The 20,261-nt window shown below is 47.3% G+C and overlaps 1 protein-coding gene, 1 long non-coding RNA gene and 1 pseudogene across 14 annotated transcripts; 2 read left to right on the top strand and 1 right to left on the bottom strand.

The window, feature by feature from the left end:
* Nucleotides 1-709: 709 nt before the first annotated feature.
* Nucleotides 710-14,268, top strand: LOC132414798 (asialoglycoprotein receptor 1). Of its 13 annotated transcripts, none has more exons than XM_059997696.1 (10): nucleotides 723-927; nucleotides 1,189-1,314; nucleotides 2,577-2,693; nucleotides 2,821-2,916; nucleotides 2,988-3,059; nucleotides 3,246-3,332; nucleotides 3,434-3,585; nucleotides 3,661-3,767; nucleotides 3,915-4,034; nucleotides 14,217-14,268. In XM_059997696.1, the coding sequence occupies exons 2-10, from the start codon at nucleotides 1,206-1,208 to the stop codon at nucleotides 14,230-14,232; spliced, it is 876 nt and encodes a 291-aa protein (XP_059853679.1). In that variant the 5' UTR covers nucleotides 723-927; nucleotides 1,189-1,205; the 3' UTR covers nucleotides 14,233-14,268. The 13 variants fall into 13 exon arrangements, 10 of the variants coding, with proteins under 10 accessions (XP_059853683.1, XP_059853682.1, XP_059853684.1 ...); XM_059997697.1 differs by lacking the exon at nucleotides 14,217-14,268 and adding an exon at nucleotides 8,991-9,012; XM_059997690.1 differs by lacking the exon at nucleotides 14,217-14,268 and adding an exon at nucleotides 7,747-7,864.
* Nucleotides 14,269-16,816: 2,548 nt separating this feature from the next.
* LOC132414799 (uncharacterized) lies at nucleotides 16,817-19,824 on the top strand. The gene is made up of 3 exons (XR_009517027.1): nucleotides 16,817-16,887; nucleotides 19,451-19,617; nucleotides 19,717-19,824. It is a non-coding gene; the product is annotated as an uncharacterized lncRNA (long non-coding RNA).
* On the bottom strand, nucleotides 17,381-19,360 carry LOC132414893 (FUN14 domain-containing protein 2-like; annotated as a pseudogene).
* Nucleotides 19,825-20,261: the final 437 nt, after the last annotated feature.

Genomic DNA, 20,261 nt, shown 5'->3' with positions numbered 1-20,261 from the left:
GTTCTGGGGGCAGCACACAGGTCCTGGAGTCCGGCTGCCCACATCCCAGCCCTCCCTCTGCTGTTCCTTGCAGTGTGACTCTGGGTAAGGTCTTACCATTCAGGGTCTCGGTTTTCTCATCTGCGAATCGAATAGGGATGTGCTCGGGGGGCTCTTGAGAGGAGGTAATGAAGGAAAAGCACACAGGAATTACTGGAGGTTTTTTGGCACCAATCCTGGCTGAGTGGGAAAAGCCTGGCCTCCTGCCTCTCCCCGCACCGCCCCCTATGCAGCTGGGAGGACTTTACTCCCCCCGGAGAGCAAAGCCATTCAGCCGCAGGCTGGGGAGTCTGGCGGCTGAGCCCCAGTGAAGCCGGGCCCAGGCTCAGATGCCAGGGTCACAGGCCTGGATTGGGCAAGAGCAGAGATCGGCCCCTCTGATCCCGGTCAGGGATATTTGGAGACACCACCAATTCTGGGAAATTCAGAGGCAGGAAGTGAAAGGGGGGAGGGGCAGAGGGGAAACGGCAAACTGCACCCTGGCCCCTCCTGGCCTGGCCCCCTCCCAAACGGTGCCATGAGTGAGGTGACTGCATACAAGGAATGGGGACAGACCGGGGAGACTCCCCACCCCTGGGAAGAAAAGAAGAGGCAACCCATCCCCCGCTCCCAGCCCCACACCCCAGAGTTCCAAATCCAGTTCTACCTCTGTTTACGTCCAAAGTCCCAGGCACTGGAGATGCCAGGTTTGGTGTGTTTGGACACATAGACACGCAGACGCACAGACAGGCAGACGCACAGGGCTCAGGGCCCTCATATGGACCCTGCCCCCTCCTCTCCCACCACCCAGGGCTGTCTGCGCACCCTAATCCTCCAGGCTTCAGCCCGTTTCTTAGCCTGGGATCTGTGCAGCATCGAGGGACCCAGGAGTCAACCTTGAGACCTTCGGCAAGTAAAAGGGGAAGAACGGCTGTGGGGGGTGACTAACTGGGGGGTGGGGTGGGGGAGGGGATGGAGGGGCCCCATGTCGGGAGGGCTGGGGATGGAGTGGGAAAACTGTAGAAGACAGAGTTTGGATGTCAGGCCTGGGAGGGAATGGGAGCAAGAAAAAAGGTCTCCTGCTGATCACCTAGAAAGGGACTGGACCACACACCCCAACTCTGTTCAGCCGTAGCCTCAGCCCTAACCCCAGCCCTGACCTGGTCCCAGGTCCAGCCAGCCCTACCATGACAAAGGAGTACCAAGATCTTCAGCATCTGGACAACGAGGAGAATGACCATCAGCACAGAAAAAGTGAGGGGAGGCCTCCCCCCATTTCTGAAAGGCGAGCATTAGGTGGCTCTCGCTCTCTCCACTCAGCTCCTGCTTCTTTCTGTAACCCCGACTCTCCCTGGTCTGCCCCACTCACAGGGACACAGCATCTGAGCCGCCCCTCTTAGGGGAGGTGCAGGGTGTAGGGCTGGATTTCCTTTCTTGGTGACGGCTGCCCCCAGGCTTCTGCATGACCCTCCTGTCCCTCACCTTGTCACCAACTTCTCAGGACCCTGGGGACGGGGGCGCCCAGGGCCGTGGGACTAACTGGAAGAAGTTAGGCGTCCTTCTTTCCTCTTTCAACACCCTGTGAGCCTTGGCCAACTGTGTGAGTGTGTGTGAGTGCATGGGTGTCAGGGATCAGTTTGGTCAAGGGGAAGATTTCTGGGATGGCTCTGAGGGATCTCTGATTGGGGGAGGATGAGGCTCTCTTACATCAAAAAGCAAGCCCCGGGCTTCCCTGGTGGCGCAGTGGTTGAGAGTCCGCCTGCTGATGCAGGGGACGCGGGTTCGTGCCCCGGTCCGGGAAGATCCCACGTGCCGCGGAGCGGCTAGGCCCGTGAGCCATAGCCGCTGAGCCTGCGCGTCCGGAGCCTGTGCTCCGCAACGGGAGAGGCCACAACAGTAAGAGGCCCGCGTACCGCAAAAAAAAAAAAAAAAAAAAAAAAAAAAAAAAAAAAGCAAGCCCCCTTTCTTTCTCCTGCGAGCAGGGATGTTGCTTCGGCTGAGCCAGGATGAAGTTCTTGGTGGATGGGAGCGGGCAGCGACCTTCGATGGGGGAAGGGACTGCCGGCAAAAATGGAGGGGAAGCCCCCATATTCCAGCTCACTGGGACAGGGCTCCCGGGTGGGAGCAACTTGAGGGACCTGAAGTCTGGCTACTCCGCCTCTTTCCCTGTGCGCAGCCAAAGAGGAGTGGGATTCGAGGGGTGACCAAGAAATCCACTGCTCTTGCCCCACCTGCAAGGCGCCACCCGCCCCCCCCCCCGCCCCCAGTCTCCTCCAGCTCGCAAACTCCGTCCATCCTCCAGGCTCTGAGTTCTGAGGCTGCAGTGACTCAGCCAGGCCAGCAGGTGTCAGCAAAGGCCCAGGGCCTGGGTAGGGCTCCGGCGGGTCAAAGCTTCGCGCCCCTCCCCACCTCCGGTTGCCTCAGGCTTCTCCGGGCCGCCCACCGCCCAAACTTCTTCATGTATAACGTTCCTCCTAGTCGGCTAGAGGAGGCTCAGACTGCCCTCCTTCTAGGACCCCAGAGCTGCCCCAGGCTCCTGATGCCCTCTCCTCTTGCAGGGCCGCCTCCTCCCCACTCACTCTTTCGGCGTCTCTGCTCCGGACCCAGCCTCATCCTGATCTCCATCGGCCTTAGCCTCCTGCTGCTGGTGGTCGTCTGTGTGATCGGATCCCAGAGTGGGTTCCCTGGGGGTGGGCTGGGAAGGGAGCAATGTTGAGGGTGGGTGGGTAGGGGACGTGCTGGCTGCTGTGATGGTTGACACAACCTCCTAATTTTGTCCTATCCACACCCTCTTCTGCCCAGACTCCAAGCTGCAGGAGGAGCTGCGGGCCCTGAGAGAAACGTTCAGCAACCTCACAGTGAGCACGGAGGCCAAGGTCAAGGCCCTGAGCGTCCAGGGTGAGGAGGGCTGGGGCTGGGGGGGCTGGGAACGTAGGGACATTGGGACACTGAGCAAGTCTCTCCTCTAGGAGGAAATGTGGGCAGAAAGATGAAGTCCCTGGAGTCCCAACTGGAGAAACAGCAGCAGGACCTGAGTGAAGGTCAGCGAGGGAGCGTGCGTTCGCGCGCTTCCGCATGCAGGATACAGGGGTCTCTCAGGCCAAACCAAGGGGCCTTACGGCAGGAGCATCTGTGATCCATCTTCACGCCCCAGCACGCAGACGACAGAGCCTTCCCAGTCCCCTCCCTCACTCATTCCCCTCCCCCTCTGCCCTCCGTCTCCCCAGATCACTCCAGCTTGCTGCTCCACGTGAAGCAGTTTGTGTCTGACCTGCGAAGCCTGAGCTGTCAGATGGCCGTCCTCCAGGGCAACGGTGAGGGGGTGGGTGCTGCCCAGCCCCGCTTTCCTGCCCACTTCCCCTCAGCCCCTCACCCTCCCTCTGCCTGCCCCCGCCCCCACCCCCCACCCCCCCAGGCTCTGAAAGGACCTGCTGCCCGGTGAACTGGGTGGACTTTGAAGGCAAATGCTACTGGTTCTCTCGCTCGGGGAAGCCCTGGCCCGAGGCTGAGAAGTACTGCCAGCTGGAGGACGCCCACCTGGTGGTGGTGGGCTCCTGGGAGGAGCAGGTGAGGGCCAGGCGGGGCTCGGCTGGGAGGCTGGCAGGTCTAAGGAGAGATCACCAGCCCCTCCTCCCTCCCCAGAAATTTATCCAGCACCACATGGGCCCTGTGAACACCTGGATGGGCCTCACTGACCAAAACGGGCCCTGGAAATGGGTGGACGGGACAGACTATGAGTCGGGCTTCAAGTGAGTGTGTGCGCCCCACAGCTCTGCCCTCCGCCTGTGCCCCAGCCTGGCCTGCGTCCCAGCCTGGCGGGTCCCAGGGCGCCAGGGGCTGCTCGGCTTGTCTGAGGGTCTGGGCCCCTCGGGCCTGCATCCATCTGGTCTCTTTAGGAACTGGAGACCAGAGCAGCCGGACGACTGGTATGGGCACGGGCTCGGAGGAGGTGAGGACTGTGCCCACTTCACGGACGACGGCCGCTGGAACGATGACGTCTGTCAGAGGCCCTACCGGTGGGTCTGCGAGACACAGCGGGACAGGGACAGCGAAAACTAGCAGCCTCCTCTCCCCCTAATTTATTTCCTCAATGCCTTTACCTGCCAATAGGGCTCCTGGTTTGGGGACCCTCCTATCTGGGGGCTTCTGGATTTTCATCTAAGATTTAGAGGGAAGGGTAGTGTCTGAGGAATGTAGACTGATGTTTGGAGGGGCGAAGAGATTGAAACCCATGCCACTTTCTGTGGTTTGCAGGTTATTATTGTCAACTTGTTTTTTAGAGTAAAAAGAAGAGAAATATATGAAATATTCTGAGTTGTCTTGTTGTTGGGGATTAGGAATTGGGATTGGGCTGGTTGGCACTAGATAGCCTTGGGCAGGCAGCGGGTCATCCTGAGAACTGTCTGGGCTTTGGGCCAGGTGGCCTGGATTTGTTATTTACAGGTATGTGAGTTAGGGCAAGTTATTCTGCTCCCTGAGTCTCAGCTGTAAAGCGGCATTCGTTACTGATGTTACTGAACTCAGTTTGGACTGCTCGTCTCTCAAGGGTCCAATCCTGAGAGACAAGTGCTGGGTAAAAGGAAATATAGCTTTACTGAGGAAGCTGGCAGTCCTGGGGAGGAGGTGGACTCATGTGTCAAAGAACCAACTTCCCCTTGCTGATCAGGGCGCACGGGCTTTTAAAGGGGAGTGTCATGGGTACATAGGCAGGGCAGGGGGCTACATGCAGAACAGCACAGTGAGCTCTGATAATCGCCTTGAAATTGGTCATGCGGAGGTCTGATCAGCATCATCTTGATTGTTTCAAGTATAGTTAGTCTTCAGTTCCAGGGTCGGTTTGTTCCCATTTCCTTGAGGCCAGTCCTTGAATCGTACAAGGTGGAGCAGCTTGTGTCATGACTACAGTCTGGTCATTGTGCAGTTAACTTTTTCCATTTGGTGGTGGTTTTAGTATCTGCAAAACAACTCAGGAGTGTGCCTCAGACACTATTGTCTATGTCCTTCAGGGAGGAACTAAAGATTCTGTGATTCTATTGTCCTAATCATTAACTTCTCAAGCTTGTTTTTTTGTGACTCAGGGGAGGCTTGGGAGAGTACAGCATTTTTTTATTATTTTTTTTTATAAACAAGAGACGGGGGACATGGAGGGGCTTTTGTACCTGGGAGGTCCCCGCAGGGTCCTGCTTGGTTTCACTGGAATCATCCTACCTCCAGCCATGCCCCCAGGAACAGAACCACCCCAGTGTGAACAGAAGCAGCACCCACAGTTAGGGAACAAATACAACAAATGCAAAGGTGAACCCACAACCCAGAATCACCAACATGGGAGGAAAACCAATACCATGGAAGAGAAAACCACAGCAAATAGAATCCACAACCCAGATGGGAGTTAACAGGACAAACAGATGAAGACTTTATGGACGCTTATGGGTTTATCAACCAAAATGGGCAAATTAACCCACAGATGAGACCTCCACTAATTCTAAAAAGGATCGGTGCTCTGACCACAATAAAATCAAGTTAGAAATAAACACAAAAGTATAGCTAAAAAAGATCTATCAACGTATACATGACTCACCATCTTTCTAGATAACTTGAGTTTAAAAAAAATAAAAATGAAACAGTCAAGTGGTTTAGAAGTGAGCAAGGAGAACACTACAGACTGACATTGTGCGACCGTATAAAGCAATTCCCCAGAGGAAAAGTATATAGCCTTAAGCACATTTATTAAAAAAATAGGAAAGGCTGAATGGAAATAAGCTTATTTTTAACTTAAGACACTTGAAAAAAGCAAAACTTAATGCACTAGAAAATAAAAATGTAGATATCATCAGTAAAAACAAAATCTGATTCTTGGAAAAGGTAAATAACAAATATGAAGGAGAATAAAGGAAATACAGGTACATGATTTTAGAAAGGAAAAAGGTTACAGAAGAACAGATATAGAGGATATAATTATGTAACACTCTGATTTGAAACAGCAGAGTACAGACAGTTTCTCCTACCATTGTTGTAATTTTTAGGTTAATCCCTTAGAAACAGAGCTTTTAACTTCCAAATTTATAAAGGGGAAAAAATGAAGAAAAAACAATCTAAAGGGTGGCAGGAAAGGAGAGAAAAACAGCACAGGTAGATAAGAAAAATCAAAATAAAGAGTTATGAATCCCAATATGTTGATGATTATATTAAATACAAAAGACTAAATAATCTGTCATCTATCCATCTATCTACCTCTTTATTTATTTATTTTGGCTGCACCGTGCGGCTTGCGGGAATCTTAGTTCCCTGACCAGGGATTGAACCTCGGGTCACTACAGTGAAAGCACCAAGTCCTAACCACTGGACTGCCAGGGAATTCCCTAAATTATGTTTTTAAAAGACATGAACTTACAGACAGAATGAAAGGTAAAGTCCAACCACATGCCCAAGAGACACATCTAAAGAGAGAGGTTGAAAGCGAAAGTATGAGAAAGATATGTTAGGAAAATTCTAACCAAATAATTATCTTATTTTTAAAAATTAATTTATTTGGTTGTGCCAGGTCTTAGTTGTGGCATGCATGTGGGATCTAGTTCCTTGACCAGGGATCGAACCCAGGACCCCTACATTGGGAGCGTGGAGTCTTAACCACCGGACCACCAAAGAAGTCCCCAGATAATTTTCTTATAAAGTACACTTTATAACAAAAATTATTATTCGAGATAAAGTGGGTCGCTTCCTAATGATAAAAGGTTTAGTTCAACAGGAAGATACACCAGTGTTAAATATATGTGCACAGAATAACATGGCCACAAAATACATGAAATAAAAAATCTGGAAGTACAAAAAGACAAATCTATATTCATAGTAGGAGATTGTAATGCACCTCTGTCGGTAATTGATGTATCAAGCAGACTGAAAAATCACTAAGTATACAGATGTTTTGAATGCCAGGTTGAAGTATAATGATCCAATGGACACATTTAGTATAGTGCACTCACCAGCTACAGAATACTCATTCTTTTCAAGTATACTGGTACATTTTTTTAAAAATTGAGCAAATACTGGGCCATAAGGCAGGTTTTTTAAAAAAATAAATTTATTTATTTTATTTTTATTTTTGGCTGTGTTGGGTCTTCGTTGCTGCACGCGGGCTTTCTCTAGTTGCGGTCAACGGGGGCTACTCTTCATTGCGGTGCGTGGGCTTCTGATTGCGGTGGCTTCTCTTGTTGCGGAGTGCGGGCTCTAGGCTTGTGGGCTTCAGTAGTTGCGGCACGCAGGCTCAGTAGTTGTGGCTCGCAGGCTCTAGAGCACGGGCTCAGTAGTTGTGGCGCATGGGCTTAGTTGCTTCGCGGCATGTGGGATCTTCCTGGACCAGGGCTCGAACCCGTGTCCCCTGCATTGGCAGGCGGATTCTTAACCACTGCGCCACCAGGGAAGCCCCCATAAGGCAAGTTTTAACAAATTTCAAATAGAGTATTTTCGCTATAATGACCAAAAAATGTAAGATTCCTATATAAAAAATTAACTAGCCCAATTAAATGGTGTATTAAGAGAGATAACATGTTCAAGTAACATCTATGCCTTGAGTAAGAACTCAAAGATGCTTTAACAACAGAAAAATCTATTCATAAGATAGACACAGGGAGTACAGAAGACTACATTAATGGAGCACAAAAGAAAAGATTACATGATGCAGAAAAAGCACTTGGCAAAAGCTCCACACCTATTTATGATAAAATCTTTTAGGACCTTGGCTGCTTCTGTATTGTTGCTCTACTGTTCTCAGCATATGAATTCTATCACCTGTTCCAAGATGACTGCCCCACTCCAGCTGTGACACATTCTAGGCAAGAGGAAGGTGAGAAGAGAAAGAGAGAAAAGTATATCTATGAAGGGAAGAGGTAAAACAATATGATTGTTCACATGGAAAATCAATATCAATAAACAATTAGACCTAATAAGAGGATTTAGGAGGTGTATCTGTTACCTATCATCACAGTGACATATAAAGAATATACAAGAACAAAATTACAATCCTTGCCAAATTCATATAGGAATTCAATGTGATAAAAATACAAGTTTCAGCTGGATTTTTGAAAGCAACTCAACAATCTTTAAAAAATGATAAAAGTCAATTTGGGGAAAAAAAGAGTAAAAATTGAAAGAAAGGGAAACCAGATTTACCAGGCATTAGAATATATTGCAAAGCCATATTCATAAAGACAGTACGGTAATTTTACAGAACAGACAAATAGACCAATGGTATGGAACAGGGGGCTTGGAGACAGAACTATGCATAAATGGGAACTTAATATATAATAAGGGAGGCATCTCAAGTTGGTGGAGGAAAGACATTATTGGGAAAAGTGGCTCTCCATATTAAGAAAAAAAAATTGATAGCCAACAACACATGCAAAGGTGGATGCTGGATAGATTCAAGACTTAATATAAAAGGTAAAATTACAAAAATAATGGGAGAAAAGGAAGGAAAATCTTTTACCTATGAGTACAGAAGGGCTTCAAAAATAAGAACCCCAAAGCACATACCATAACACACACACACACACACACACACACACACACACACACACACACACAATCAGTGAAATTGACAGTGTGCAAATTAAAAGTTTCAGCTCAGTGACAATGTATCAGTTAGGCTCCCAGCAAGAAACAGATGGCATATATGAAATGGGTAATGGGAAGGTGTTTTAATAAAGAGATGATTTACAAAATCCTGTAAGCAGGATTAAGGAAGCCGCGAGAAATAGGGCAGGGACCCAGGTATCCCAACAGTGGGGAGCTGGTGGCACCTTCAGGAGCCCAGAGAAAGAGAAAGCTGCATGGAGAGGGCCTCCGGGAGCCGTGACTTTTTCAGTCTGTGACTTGTGGTTGCAGAAGGCAGTTAGCCCACAGCTACCCAGCAGGGAGGGAGCTGGGGAGTCAGTATCTTCATTTCCCTCCTCTTCCTCCCTCTGATCTCCTTCCAGGGCTTGAAGCCAGATGGCAAGGGAACACTTTGATGCAGCCATACAGCTCAGCCTCTGAGGCCACAGAATGACATGGAGAAGGGTAGACAGTGGATGTGGAGGGACAAACAGAAGACATTCAGCACCAAAGGAGCCCAGAGACGAAGAAATAGATAGGAAATCTACTAGGGAAGTAGCCAAGGATATAAACAGCAGTTCACAGAAGAGGAACCCCAGGGGTCCAATGTGCATATGAAGACATGCTTATAATCACTAGTAGGGAGAGAAATGCAACTTAAAACAAACATCAGTGAACCATCCCTTTACACCCATTCAGTTGACAAAAATGAGAGAGGAAAAGTCAAGTGCTGGCAAGGATGTGGGGGAAATGGGAAACTTCTATGCACGCTGATGGGAGCATAAATTGGAATAGCCATTCCGCAAGGTATTTTGTGGAATTAAAAGTGCATGTATACCACGATTCCTGCAGTCCTACTTCTGGGTATACATACCAGAGAAATTCTCTCACTGGGACACTGTGGAGATGTTCACGGCAGTGCTGTTTGGGTAGCAGGAACTAGAGGCGACCTAGGTGCCCGCTGTTAGTATAATGTGGTGCTTGTGCCTGAAGGGCTACGGTCCAGCATTTAGGGACAGCAATTATGGTGCAGCCACTATGGAAAAGAGCATGGAGGGTCCTCAAAAAATTAGAACTAGAACTACCATATGATCCAGCAATCCCACTTTTGGGTATATAACCAAAGGAAATGAAATCAGTATCTTGAAGAGATACCTGCATCCTCATGTTCCTTGCAACATTATTTATAATAGCCAAGATACGGAAACAATCCAAGTGTCTGTTGATGGATGAATGGATAAAGAAAATTTTATATATATATATATATATACACACACACACACACACACACACACACACACACACACACAATGGAATATTATTTAGCCCTAAAAGAAGGAAATCCTCATCCTGCCATTTGTGACAACATGGATGAACCATGAGGACATTGTTTATGCTAAGTGACATAAGCCAGTCCCAGAAAGACAAAACCTGTATGATCTCACTTATATGTGGAATCTAAAAAAGTCAAACTCATAGAACCAGAGAGTAGAATAGTGGTTGCCAGGGGCTGGGGGTGGAGGTGGCAGAAATGCTGAGATGTTGGTCAAGGGATACAAAGTTTCAGTCATAAGATGAATAAGTTCTGGGGATCTAATGTACAGCGTGGTGACTATAGTTAGCAATAACATATTGTATACTTGAAATTTGCTAAGAGAGTAAATCTTAATTGTTCTCACACCAAAAAATTGGTAACCATGTGAGGTGATGGATATGTTAATTTACTTGATCATGGGAACCATTTTACAATGTATATGATTAAATCACCATGTTGTATACCTTAAAAAAATCACATTGTACAATCTAAAAACATACAATTTTTATTTGTCAATCGTACTTCAACAAAGCTGGGAAAAAAAGTTTAAAGCATATTGCACAGAAAAAAACCCCAGTGACTACATGTCCATACAATAATAAGAGACACCTAAAATCAGCATTGAATGAAAAAACTAAAAAATAGAATACTGCCTGGAACTCAAGAACACTGGTAAAAATCAATAGCCTAGGGCTTCCCTGGTGGCGCAGTGGTTGAGAGTCCGCCTGCCGATGCAGGGGACACGGGTTCCTGCCCCGGTCTGGGAAGATCCCACATGCCGCGGAGCCTGTGCATCCGGAGCCTGTGCTCCGCAACGGGAGAGGCCACAACAGTGAGAGGCCCACGTACCGCAAAAAAAAAAAAAAAAAAAAAAAAAATCAATAGCCTACACACACAGTAGCACTACGTACATTTCAAGGATCCATACATTTTCAAGGACACGTCTACCCCATTCAAGCGGTTGCTTTAAGGAAGGGAGGAGACTAGGACGTGAGCAGGGTGAAAGGGGGCATCACTGAGAGGACCTTGAATAGACTGAAGCTGAGAACTGTGAGTGAGAGAAGCTCACACCTTATCTTTGGTACAGAAGGAAAAACGTTCATGCACATCTCAACCTCCACTCTGCTGGGATTCTTAATGGGGAGAGATGAGAAATAGGACCCAGAAAAGGAGGTGAATCATCGCCTGGACTACTTCTGGAGGTCGATCCAGAGCGAGAAATAAGAATAAAATGATTAGAAAGGAGAAGGTCAATTTAAAAACATTGCAGACATTATGTAGCTCCCATTTTGATGCCATAGGGACTACACAGCATCACCTGAGAACGACTTTTCTCAGAGAACCTTGAACTTGAATCTAATTAAGCTTCTAGCGCTAACTACTAGTTTACAGGAAATTTAGTGGGGAGGGGAGCACGCACACAGGTGTGCATTCTGTCAAATCCAAAAGGGGGAAGATTTTACAGAGCCAATTTCCAGTTTCTTCAACAAATAAATGACAAGGGGAAAAAAAAGAGGGAGGGGGGATTGTTATAGATTAAAAGAGCCTTAAGAGGCATATCCTGTATGTGCAACATGGGGACGTTGGCTCCTGATTTGAACAGACCAATTGTAAAAAGACATTATGTGAATATCAGGTAATTCTGAATATTACCTGGATAAGGCATTATTGTCAGTTATTTTTGGTATATAGTATGTATTATGGTTAAGTTAAAAACAGAAGATTCTGTATTTTAGAGATGCATGCTGAAATATTTACAGGTGAAATTACATGTCTGGGATGTGCTCTGAAATAATTCAGCAGGGCCAGGGGGACAGGTTGGGATGGGTGTAGAAGAAACAAAACCGGTCATATGTTGATAATTGTTGAAGCGAGTGATGGTACATGGGTGTTCATCATACTATTCTCTCAGCTTTTGTACATATTTTATTCACCTCAGCTGAATTAGAAAATGCAGGTCTGCAGATATGAATTAATGAAAATATGGGCCATAATAGATTTTTTACAAGTGCAATATGGGGGAAAAGATGTTTTGCTTCTCCAGAAAAGATGGGCAGATTTGACTTCACTAAAATTAGAAACAAGCAATAGACTTGGATGAAATATTTGCAACATTTATAACAAGCAATTAATATCCAGCGTATAAAGAACTCCTACAATAACAAGAAAAAGAAGCAACCCAACAGAGAAGCAGGATATTGTAGTAAACATTTGTCATCTGTTTTAGGGAATCCCCCATTATGTGCATACTTGAGGCCATAAGTAGCCCAAGGGGGACAATATTCTCCCTCTCGGCTCCCTGGTGTACCTGGGGTGGGCTTGTACTTTAGACTTTGCCCACTGGACCCTCTCTCCCAGGATGTTTTTTTGTTTTAAATTTAATTAATTTATTTATTTGGTTGCGCCGGCTCTTAGTTGCATCACGTGGGCTCCTTAGTTGTGGCTCGTGCGCTCCTTAGTTGTGGCATATGAAGTCTTAGTTGCGGCATGCATGTGGGATCTAGTTCCCTGACCAGGGATCGAACCCGGGCCCCCTGCACTGGGAGCACGACGTCTTAACCACTGTGCCACCAGGGAAGTCCCGCAGAATGTTGAGCCTGGAATGTATGATGCAAATTTGTGGGGATAGTTGGAAGTGGGAGTTCATGCTTCAGGTCTTTAGGAAATTAAGTAAAAGAATCCAGGCTGCAAAATAATATATACAATATAATCCCATCTATGTAGTATCCTCCCCAATAAAAAGCCCTGCCATTGCTCTATATTTCCCTAAATCACTCCAGTGATTGTCGCTTTTCTCCTGTATTTTCATCCTCTCCCCCTCCATGGATTCTCTCCATGTTCAAAGACTTCCCCATCAAAAATTCCCCACCTGACCTCCTGGTCCCTCTCCAGCCATTGTCTTACCTTCCTCTTTATTGCCTCAAGCTAACCTTGCTTTGGGGAATAAAGAGAGGGGCTGTGGCCTGGATTTGGGGGAGGCAGACCAGGGAGGGTTCCAGGGTTGTGGAGTTACAGGCTTGTCAGAGGTATTAAAGAGACTGGTAAGGCACCAAAGGCTAGAAAACTCAGGAATATTTGGGTTACAGATTGACGTGTGTGTTTGTGTGTGTGTGTATCTGTGTGTAGGTATTTATGTTTGTGTCTGTGTGTCTCTCTGTGTATGTATGTTTGTGTATATGTTTATGTATGTGTATATGTTTGTGTCTGTGTGCATGTATGTTTGTGTGTATATGTGTGTCTCTGCATGTCTGTATGTGTGCATGTCTGTTTATGTTTGTCTGTGTGTGTGTGTGTGTGTGTGTGTGTGTGCGCGCGCACATGTGCATGCTGGGAAGGAGAGTCAGAGGAGAGGAAACCATGTCCAAGTTAGCCTTTCCTGCCCCTCGTTGTGTCCCCTGAGAGGACTATCCCTCGGGATCACTCTCACCTGAAGAGACACAGGGCAGCCTACTCCCAGCTCTGTTCAATGCTGCGTGAAGGTGCTGTGATGTTTCTTGGCAGCAGGGAAACCAACCAGCTCGAGTGATTCTCCTAGAAAACTCCATTGTCTCACATGAGTTAGAATCCCCCAGGAGGCCTGTCTTGGTTTGAGTCTCTTGCAGAAGGGTCTCTCCCTGAGAGAAAGGCTTGAGGGAGGGAGTTTTCTTGGGAACTGGTTCTAGAAAGAAGGAGGGAAGACAGGGGGAGTGGGGCAGGAACCAGAGACCAGTAGGGATGCATCACCGGGGTTGTTGCATGCTCAAGGAGCTTTGGGCTATGGGACTCCCCAGCATCTCCTGAGCTACCAACCTAAAGGAGGGGTGGCTGGAGCATTGCCCCACAGCTCCTGTTCCCTGTGGGTTCACTCCTCGGCAGGTCTGGGCTGTACTTGGCTGACCAGGCAGCTCCTAGCGGTGCTGGCTCATGCTGGAGGTGGGATGCTGTCAGCAGGAGGACCTGCCCGAGCTCACGTGGCACTACCCCCTCTGCTGTGGCTGAAATAGGAAGCAGTCAGGGGGATGTGATGTAGGGCATCAGAGGTGTCTACCGCAGGCCCTATCCCCAGACTGCAGAAAGAAACAAGAGGATGCTCAATAGCAACCAGTACCTAAGACCCCTGAGAATGAACTTAGGAAATGTGTAAGATGTGTACGAAAACAGCTGTAAAACTCTAATGGAGATCATAGAAATACTTGAGTGCAGCCAACTTATCCTTGGCTAGGGAGTCTCAACGGGGCAATGGTTTTAATTTCTCCTAGATTAATGTATAAAGGCAAGGTTATTCAAATCAAAATTCCTATGCAATTTTTTTTAGGAATTTGACAACATGAATAAATGTGTGAGAATAACCTGCAGGAGAAAACCCAACAATCAGGGAACTTGTCCTATCAGATATTAAAATAGAAGGTAAGTAATTAAACCACACTTGGCACTGGCATGGGGATGGACAGATGAATCAGTGACATGGAATAGACTCCAGAAACGGATCCGGGGACTTAGTAGGGGCTGTTTTGTTTGTAAGGGACAGAAATCCAGTGGGAACCAGCGTAAGCAAAGAAGGAGTTTATCAGAAGGATTGTGGGGTGTCTCATGGGATCTCGGGGCAGGGTTGCAGCTGGGGCTCATGATTCGAAAGGGGGACTGGAGCTCTATAGAGGACCCAGGAAGTTCTTTCTGTGTATCAGCCGTGCTTTTTTCAGAGCATCTTCCTCATTCTTCTCTCTTATTGCTCTTCAGTTCACATGCTTACAGTACTCCTGGGTTTTATAGCCTACATATTCTCTCTCTGCCTCTCTCCCCCCGCCACCCCGTCTCTTTCTCCCCAAACTCCCAGGGAAGACACTGATTGGCTCTCTTTGGGTCAGCTAACTTTGTGCCAATAAACTGGAGCCAAGGGTAGGGTCATGTCATGGCATCTGCTGTAGTGACCACATGGAAAGGAGGGGGAGGGTTTACAGAAATGTGGTGATTGGGGGATGGAGGCAGGGATGTGTAAGCCAAACAATAGATATCTATTATATCCAAGTGCATATAGGAATTTAGTAGACAGCTGTGATGTAATAAGAAATATATATTTGGTATCTGTCCCCAGTTCCTGACACAGAGCTCCTAAATCCCTTGGAATTTCCTTGGTGATAAGAGCATCTTTTGTTCTAATGAGGCTCCTCTTGGTGGAGTCCTTCCTGGATGGCTTCAGGATGGGGGCTGCTCACCAGAAAGACAAAGCCATGATGAAAAACTTGGAACTTTCAGTCCCACCCTCCATCCTCCATGGAGAGGAGAGGGGCTGGAGACTGAGTTGATAACTGATCAATAATAATTGATCATGCCTATGTGGTGAAGCCTTCATAAACCCCCTAAACTTCAGGGTTTGGAGAGCTTGTAGGTTGGGAAACACATTCAAGTATCAGGAGAGTGGGGCCCTCTCAACTCCACAGGGACAGAAGCTCTTGCACTCAGGACCCTCTGGACTTTGCCTTATGAAACCCTTCATCTGCCTGTTCATCTATATCCTTTATCATAGCCTGTATAATAAATCAGCAAATGTGTTTCCCCGAGTTTTGTGAGCCCTCATAGCAGATTATTGAACCTGATGAGGGCTGGTTTACAGCTGGTTGGTCAGAAGAACAGGTGACAACCAGGACTTGTGATGGTATCTGAAGTGGGGACAGTCTTGTAGGACCGAGTGCTTAACCTGTGGGTCTGTGCTAACTCCAGGTAGCTGGTGTCATAATTGAATTGTAGGACACCCCGCTGGCATATGCAGAGTTTGAGAATTGACTGGTGTGTGAAAATCCCCCACATTTGATGTCAGAATTGTTGTGAATAGAGGAAACCAGAGTTTTCCTTTAATAATTAAGGAGACATTTCAAATCGGAAATGAAAAGATGCAAATTCTGGTGGGACACTTATCCAATTCATTGACCTCATCACTTAGAAAATATTGGGTGATGGGATAATTCATTTCTTATGTGCCATCTTTCTCAATTCTGAATGCCTGGAATGCTACTTCTCAAAAATGCCAGTTCAAATATTGCATTTTATGCTGACGGACCAGGAATAGTAAAATTGGTACGGAAAAGTTATGGTTACCCCATCGTTTTAATAACAGGTGAAGAAAACTTCAAATTTCAAAGCTTAAAACCCTTTCTATGAAATAAAACTCCAAGAACTTCTTCCCCCCTGAAGTCACATGTTTTGCCAAAAATAAACTCTTTTGAAATAGCCATGGAATGCATTCCACCTGTATGGTGGAAAGCTTCCTGTGGATAATATCTTTTTATTTATTTATTTACGGCTGCGTTGGGTCTTCGTTGCTGCGTGCAGTCTTTCTCTAGTTGCAGTGAGCAGGGGATACTCTTCGTTGTGGCGTGCGGGCTTCTCATTGCGGTGGCTTCTCTTGTTGAGGAGCACGGGCTCTACGCACGCGGGCTTCAGTAGCTGTGGCACGCAGGCTCAGTAGCTGTGGCGCATGGGCTTAGTTGCTCCGTGGCAAGTGGGATCTTCCCGGACCAGGGCTCGAACCCGTATCCCCTGCATTGGCAGGCGGATTCTTAACCACTGTGCCACCAGGGAAGTCCTCCCGTGGATAATATCTTAATGCCCCTAAATGATTCACCGTCTGGAAATCAACTGATTTCCCTAAGGACCTTCCACCAAACACCATACCTTCAGCACATCCATTTAGCATAAATTCGCCCATATTCAGATTTTTCAATTATAGTGCTTATGTTGCCATTTTTGTCAGGATAATAATAGCAGGTACCAACAGTTCTGTTTCTGTAATCTAAAACCAACTAAAAAGGAAAGTAGAAACCTAGATGCCAAAATATTTCATACTTAAAGGCAAATGCTTTAAGTTAATTTCCACGCAGCACATAATAACCAGGTCTATGCACTTGCTACTTCTTTTCCAGATCAACAGTTTGGAACAGCATTTGAGGATCCACTCAACCTCCAAGGTGACACATCTTGGAACAATTCTGGTAAGTATCCAAGGTGTGGGGGAGAAGAAACATTCTTGCTGACCTAGAGATTAGCCAAGTGAGGCATGTGCTGGAGAAGGGTCTCTTCCATGGTCATCAAGTTCATGTTAGGGCCATATTAGTTAGCCTGTACCAACAGATGTCTGTAGAAAGCCATTCGGATTTGCCACGGCAGGGAGGAGGACCCGGGAGAAGAGGAGGAGGAGACAGTGTCTCTCTCTCTCTCTCTTTTTTTTTTTGTTGTTGTTTGTTTTTTTTTTTGCGGTACATGGGCCTCTCACTGTTGTGGCCTCTCCCGTTGCGGAGCACAGGCTCTGGATGCGCAGGCTCAGCGGCCATGGCTCACGGGCCCAGCCGCTCCGCGGCATGTGGGATCTTCCCGGACCGGGGCACAAACCCGTGTCCCCTGCATCGGCAGGCGGACTCTCAACTACTGCGCCACCAGGGAAGCCCTCTGTCTCTTTTTTTTATAAGTCCTCTCCCCATTTCCTACTTAGTGTCTCTTGATGGAGTGTAGAGTCTGCTGGTTGGGAAACACAACTGACACATTTTGATGAACAATGGAAGGGGAAAAAACCCATCCAGGGACAATGGAAGTGGAATCGTCCTCCTAAGGATGCCATACCAAGCCAAAAGCCTCCGAAAAGTACCCCCGTCACTGGAACATTCTTCCTCACAAATGATGCCATCTTCTTGGTTTTGCTTTTGAGGTCAATAGGTATCTGGTTGCTCTTAGGGATCTTCAGCAATTTCTGGGCTTTCTTCATATCCTTCTCTACTCGATGCCAGTAAACTTTTTTTTTTTTTGAAAGTACAAATACTTTATTGCTCACCTTTCACACAAAGCACACCTCCAGCCATTTTCTTTCACAGCTTGACAATATTCACGTGTACAAAAACCCAGCAAGAAGCGTCATGTAGATTTCAGTAAGGGTGAGTGTCAAACATCAAGGCAGCCAGGCTTTTGTTTTCTGCGGCAATAATAAAGGGCCTCCTGCTCTAAGCAAAAATCTGTCCTCTTACTTGGTAGTGCATTTTTTCCATTACAAGAAAAGTCTCCTGCCCAAAGCAAACTAATTTGTATTTGCTGAGCCAGTGGTATTAACTTGTGCATAAAACAAATTTCAGTTTGCTGTTTCTTCTAGCAGATTTCAAGTGAAAATAAGGTTGAAGGAGGAACTTGTTTTGAATGGATGCCGGTCAGTTTGAATTGCTATCCTTAACTAAATGCCTACATGTACTATAGGTTCACAGCTTAGTTTGCTTTTATAATCTTTATGGATTTTGGCGTGTTCAAGGTTTTCAGAGTTGAGCATATGGTACAGTATTCCATTGAAAGGATAAGGCTACTGAATGTGCTATCTGCAGAAGGACTCATTCGATAGGAACTGACCTCAAAGTTCTATCATGAAGCAAATGTTGCATAACCTCTCAGAATAAAAAGCCAATCAGGACAGAACGGTGCTTGGAAAATAGGCCTTCGAATACTTTAAGGAAAATACATATAAATGGATTGTTAATATGAGGAAGGTTTCCTAGTTGTACATCTAAAAAAAATGTAGGAGAATCTTCATTTTTCAAAAGTGCGTATTGAAAACGTGAAAACTACTTATTCAAGTAAGCTGCCAGTACACTTTGATGCACCCGGTATGGTTTGCAAACTGAAGGAGAAGAGAGAATCTACCTCTCACAGACGTTGCAGCCAACTTTCCAACCTCCTGGAAAATGAACCCCATGTGCCATCCAGGGATGTCTCCCATCAACAGTGGGGCGGTCACACTAGCCTTTTCTGCACAGGGCCCAGACTCCTCCCCAGACATGACTGCTCTTAAGCAAATCATGCAAGGTCCAGTGGTTCAAAACCTTCCTCAGAGTTTCCTTGCCTGGACACAGCCATGTAGGCAAGCTCGTCTCCTGGGGACACTGCAGGGGCTCCTTGTGGCCCCTTCAAATGATCTTTCCCTTGTCATGCTTACTGTCCTTCTCGGCGAGCTTGAAGCAACTATAATTAAAATTATAATCCTTTCGTACCCTGAATTCCCTTGCTCCTCTTTCTCTCTGTCTTTCTCACCAGGCAAAACTCCAACCCCAGTTAAATTCTTTTCCTCTTGCTCTGGTCCTGCACCCAGGCAGGTGGATGTGGCTGTATGAAGCAGTTCCAATAACAACAAAAACACCAGCACAGGGCTTCCCTGGTGGCGCAGTGGTTGAGAGTCCTCCTGCCGATGCAGGGGACACGGGTTCGTGCCCCGGTCCGGGAAGATCCCACATGCCATGGAGCGGCTGGGCCCGTGAGCCATGGCTGCTGAGCCTGCACGTCCGGAGCCTGTGCTCCGCAACGGGAGAGGCCACAACAGTGAGAGGCCCGCGTACCGAAAAAACAAAAAACAAAAACACCCCACCAGCACATGATGACCTGTCTGACTTTAAAATTGTGACCAACTTCAAGTGACTCTTCATAACTGCCCGACATTCCTGCAGGTTCTATACATTGATCTGCTCTCCATTTCTCCAAGATCGTTGTTTTATAATTTTCCCTCTCTTGATCCTTCCTCACTTTCAGTCAATGACCTTGCTTCTTACTTCACTGAGAAAATGTCTGGTCTGATGAGAAGCGCCCCCACCCCGCCCCGCCGACCCATACTCCGTGGTGGAGACCACCTGGATCGGCACTGATCTCATCTCCTCTCACCGATCGTGGGGGAATTCACACCCCAGCCTCCCTTGGAGGTAGGTTGCGTCAGTGTGACTGGCTTCTGTAGTGTGTGTCCAGGCCTGGCCATAATGCGTCCTACTTGGTCCCTCTCATTCTGTCTCTTTACTTCTCAGCTGGCCAGATGGAAGGGATCCTAAGGAGGCCCTAACGGACAGCAGAGCTGAGGATGGCAGGGGCCTGGACCCCTAAGCCGCCCCACTGAGGAAACCTGTCCTCCTGTGTACTGTGTTGTGAGTGAGAAACACGCTTTGTGATGCTAAACCACTGAGATGGGCGTTACAGCAGCTAAGGAGACACTCACTTTCCCACCTCCAGGTACCAACTCCCATGCCTGCATCTCCAACCACACACCTCTCCTTCCCTTTTGTTAATGGTGGTGGAGCCTCTCTGCTCCTATCAAAGACCCTGGAGCCCACACCTCCTCACTGATTCCAGGGCTTCCCTCCCCTCTGCACCCATGAGTTTTCTCTCCCTGCTGAACCATTCCCACAAGTTACAAACAAGCTCTCCCCACTCCCGCCTCAGACTCCCGCTCTCTGGAACACAGACCACTTCAGCGAATTCTCAGCTTCTTTGCTTCTCTTTAGAGCGAAACTCTTTGAGTTGCTTTTTCGTTGTCTTCACTTCCTCACCTCCTAGTCTCTTTTTAATAAAAAAA

This window comes from Delphinus delphis, chromosome 19 (genome assembly GCF_949987515.2).
Source record: "Delphinus delphis chromosome 19, mDelDel1.2, whole genome shotgun sequence".
Taxonomy (NCBI): domain Eukaryota; kingdom Metazoa; phylum Chordata; class Mammalia; order Artiodactyla; family Delphinidae; genus Delphinus; species Delphinus delphis.
Note: the sequence above shows the minus strand (reverse complement) of the source record. Positions and strands in the feature narration are given on the sequence as shown.

Bases quoted from the DNA above. Each gene is read 5' to 3' on its own strand.
- LOC132414798 (XM_059997690.1), top strand. From the start codon at position 1,206: ATGACAAAGGAGTACCAAGATCTTCAGCATCTGGACAACGAGGAGAAT. The intron at 3,333-3,433 runs GTGAGGGGGTGG...CCACCCCCCCAG, and splicing joins GGCCGTCCTCCAGGGCAACG to GCTCTGAAAGGACCTGCTGC. The intron at 3,768-3,914 runs GTGAGTGTGTGC...TGGTCTCTTTAG, and splicing joins GACTATGAGTCGGGCTTCAA to GAACTGGAGACCAGAGCAGC.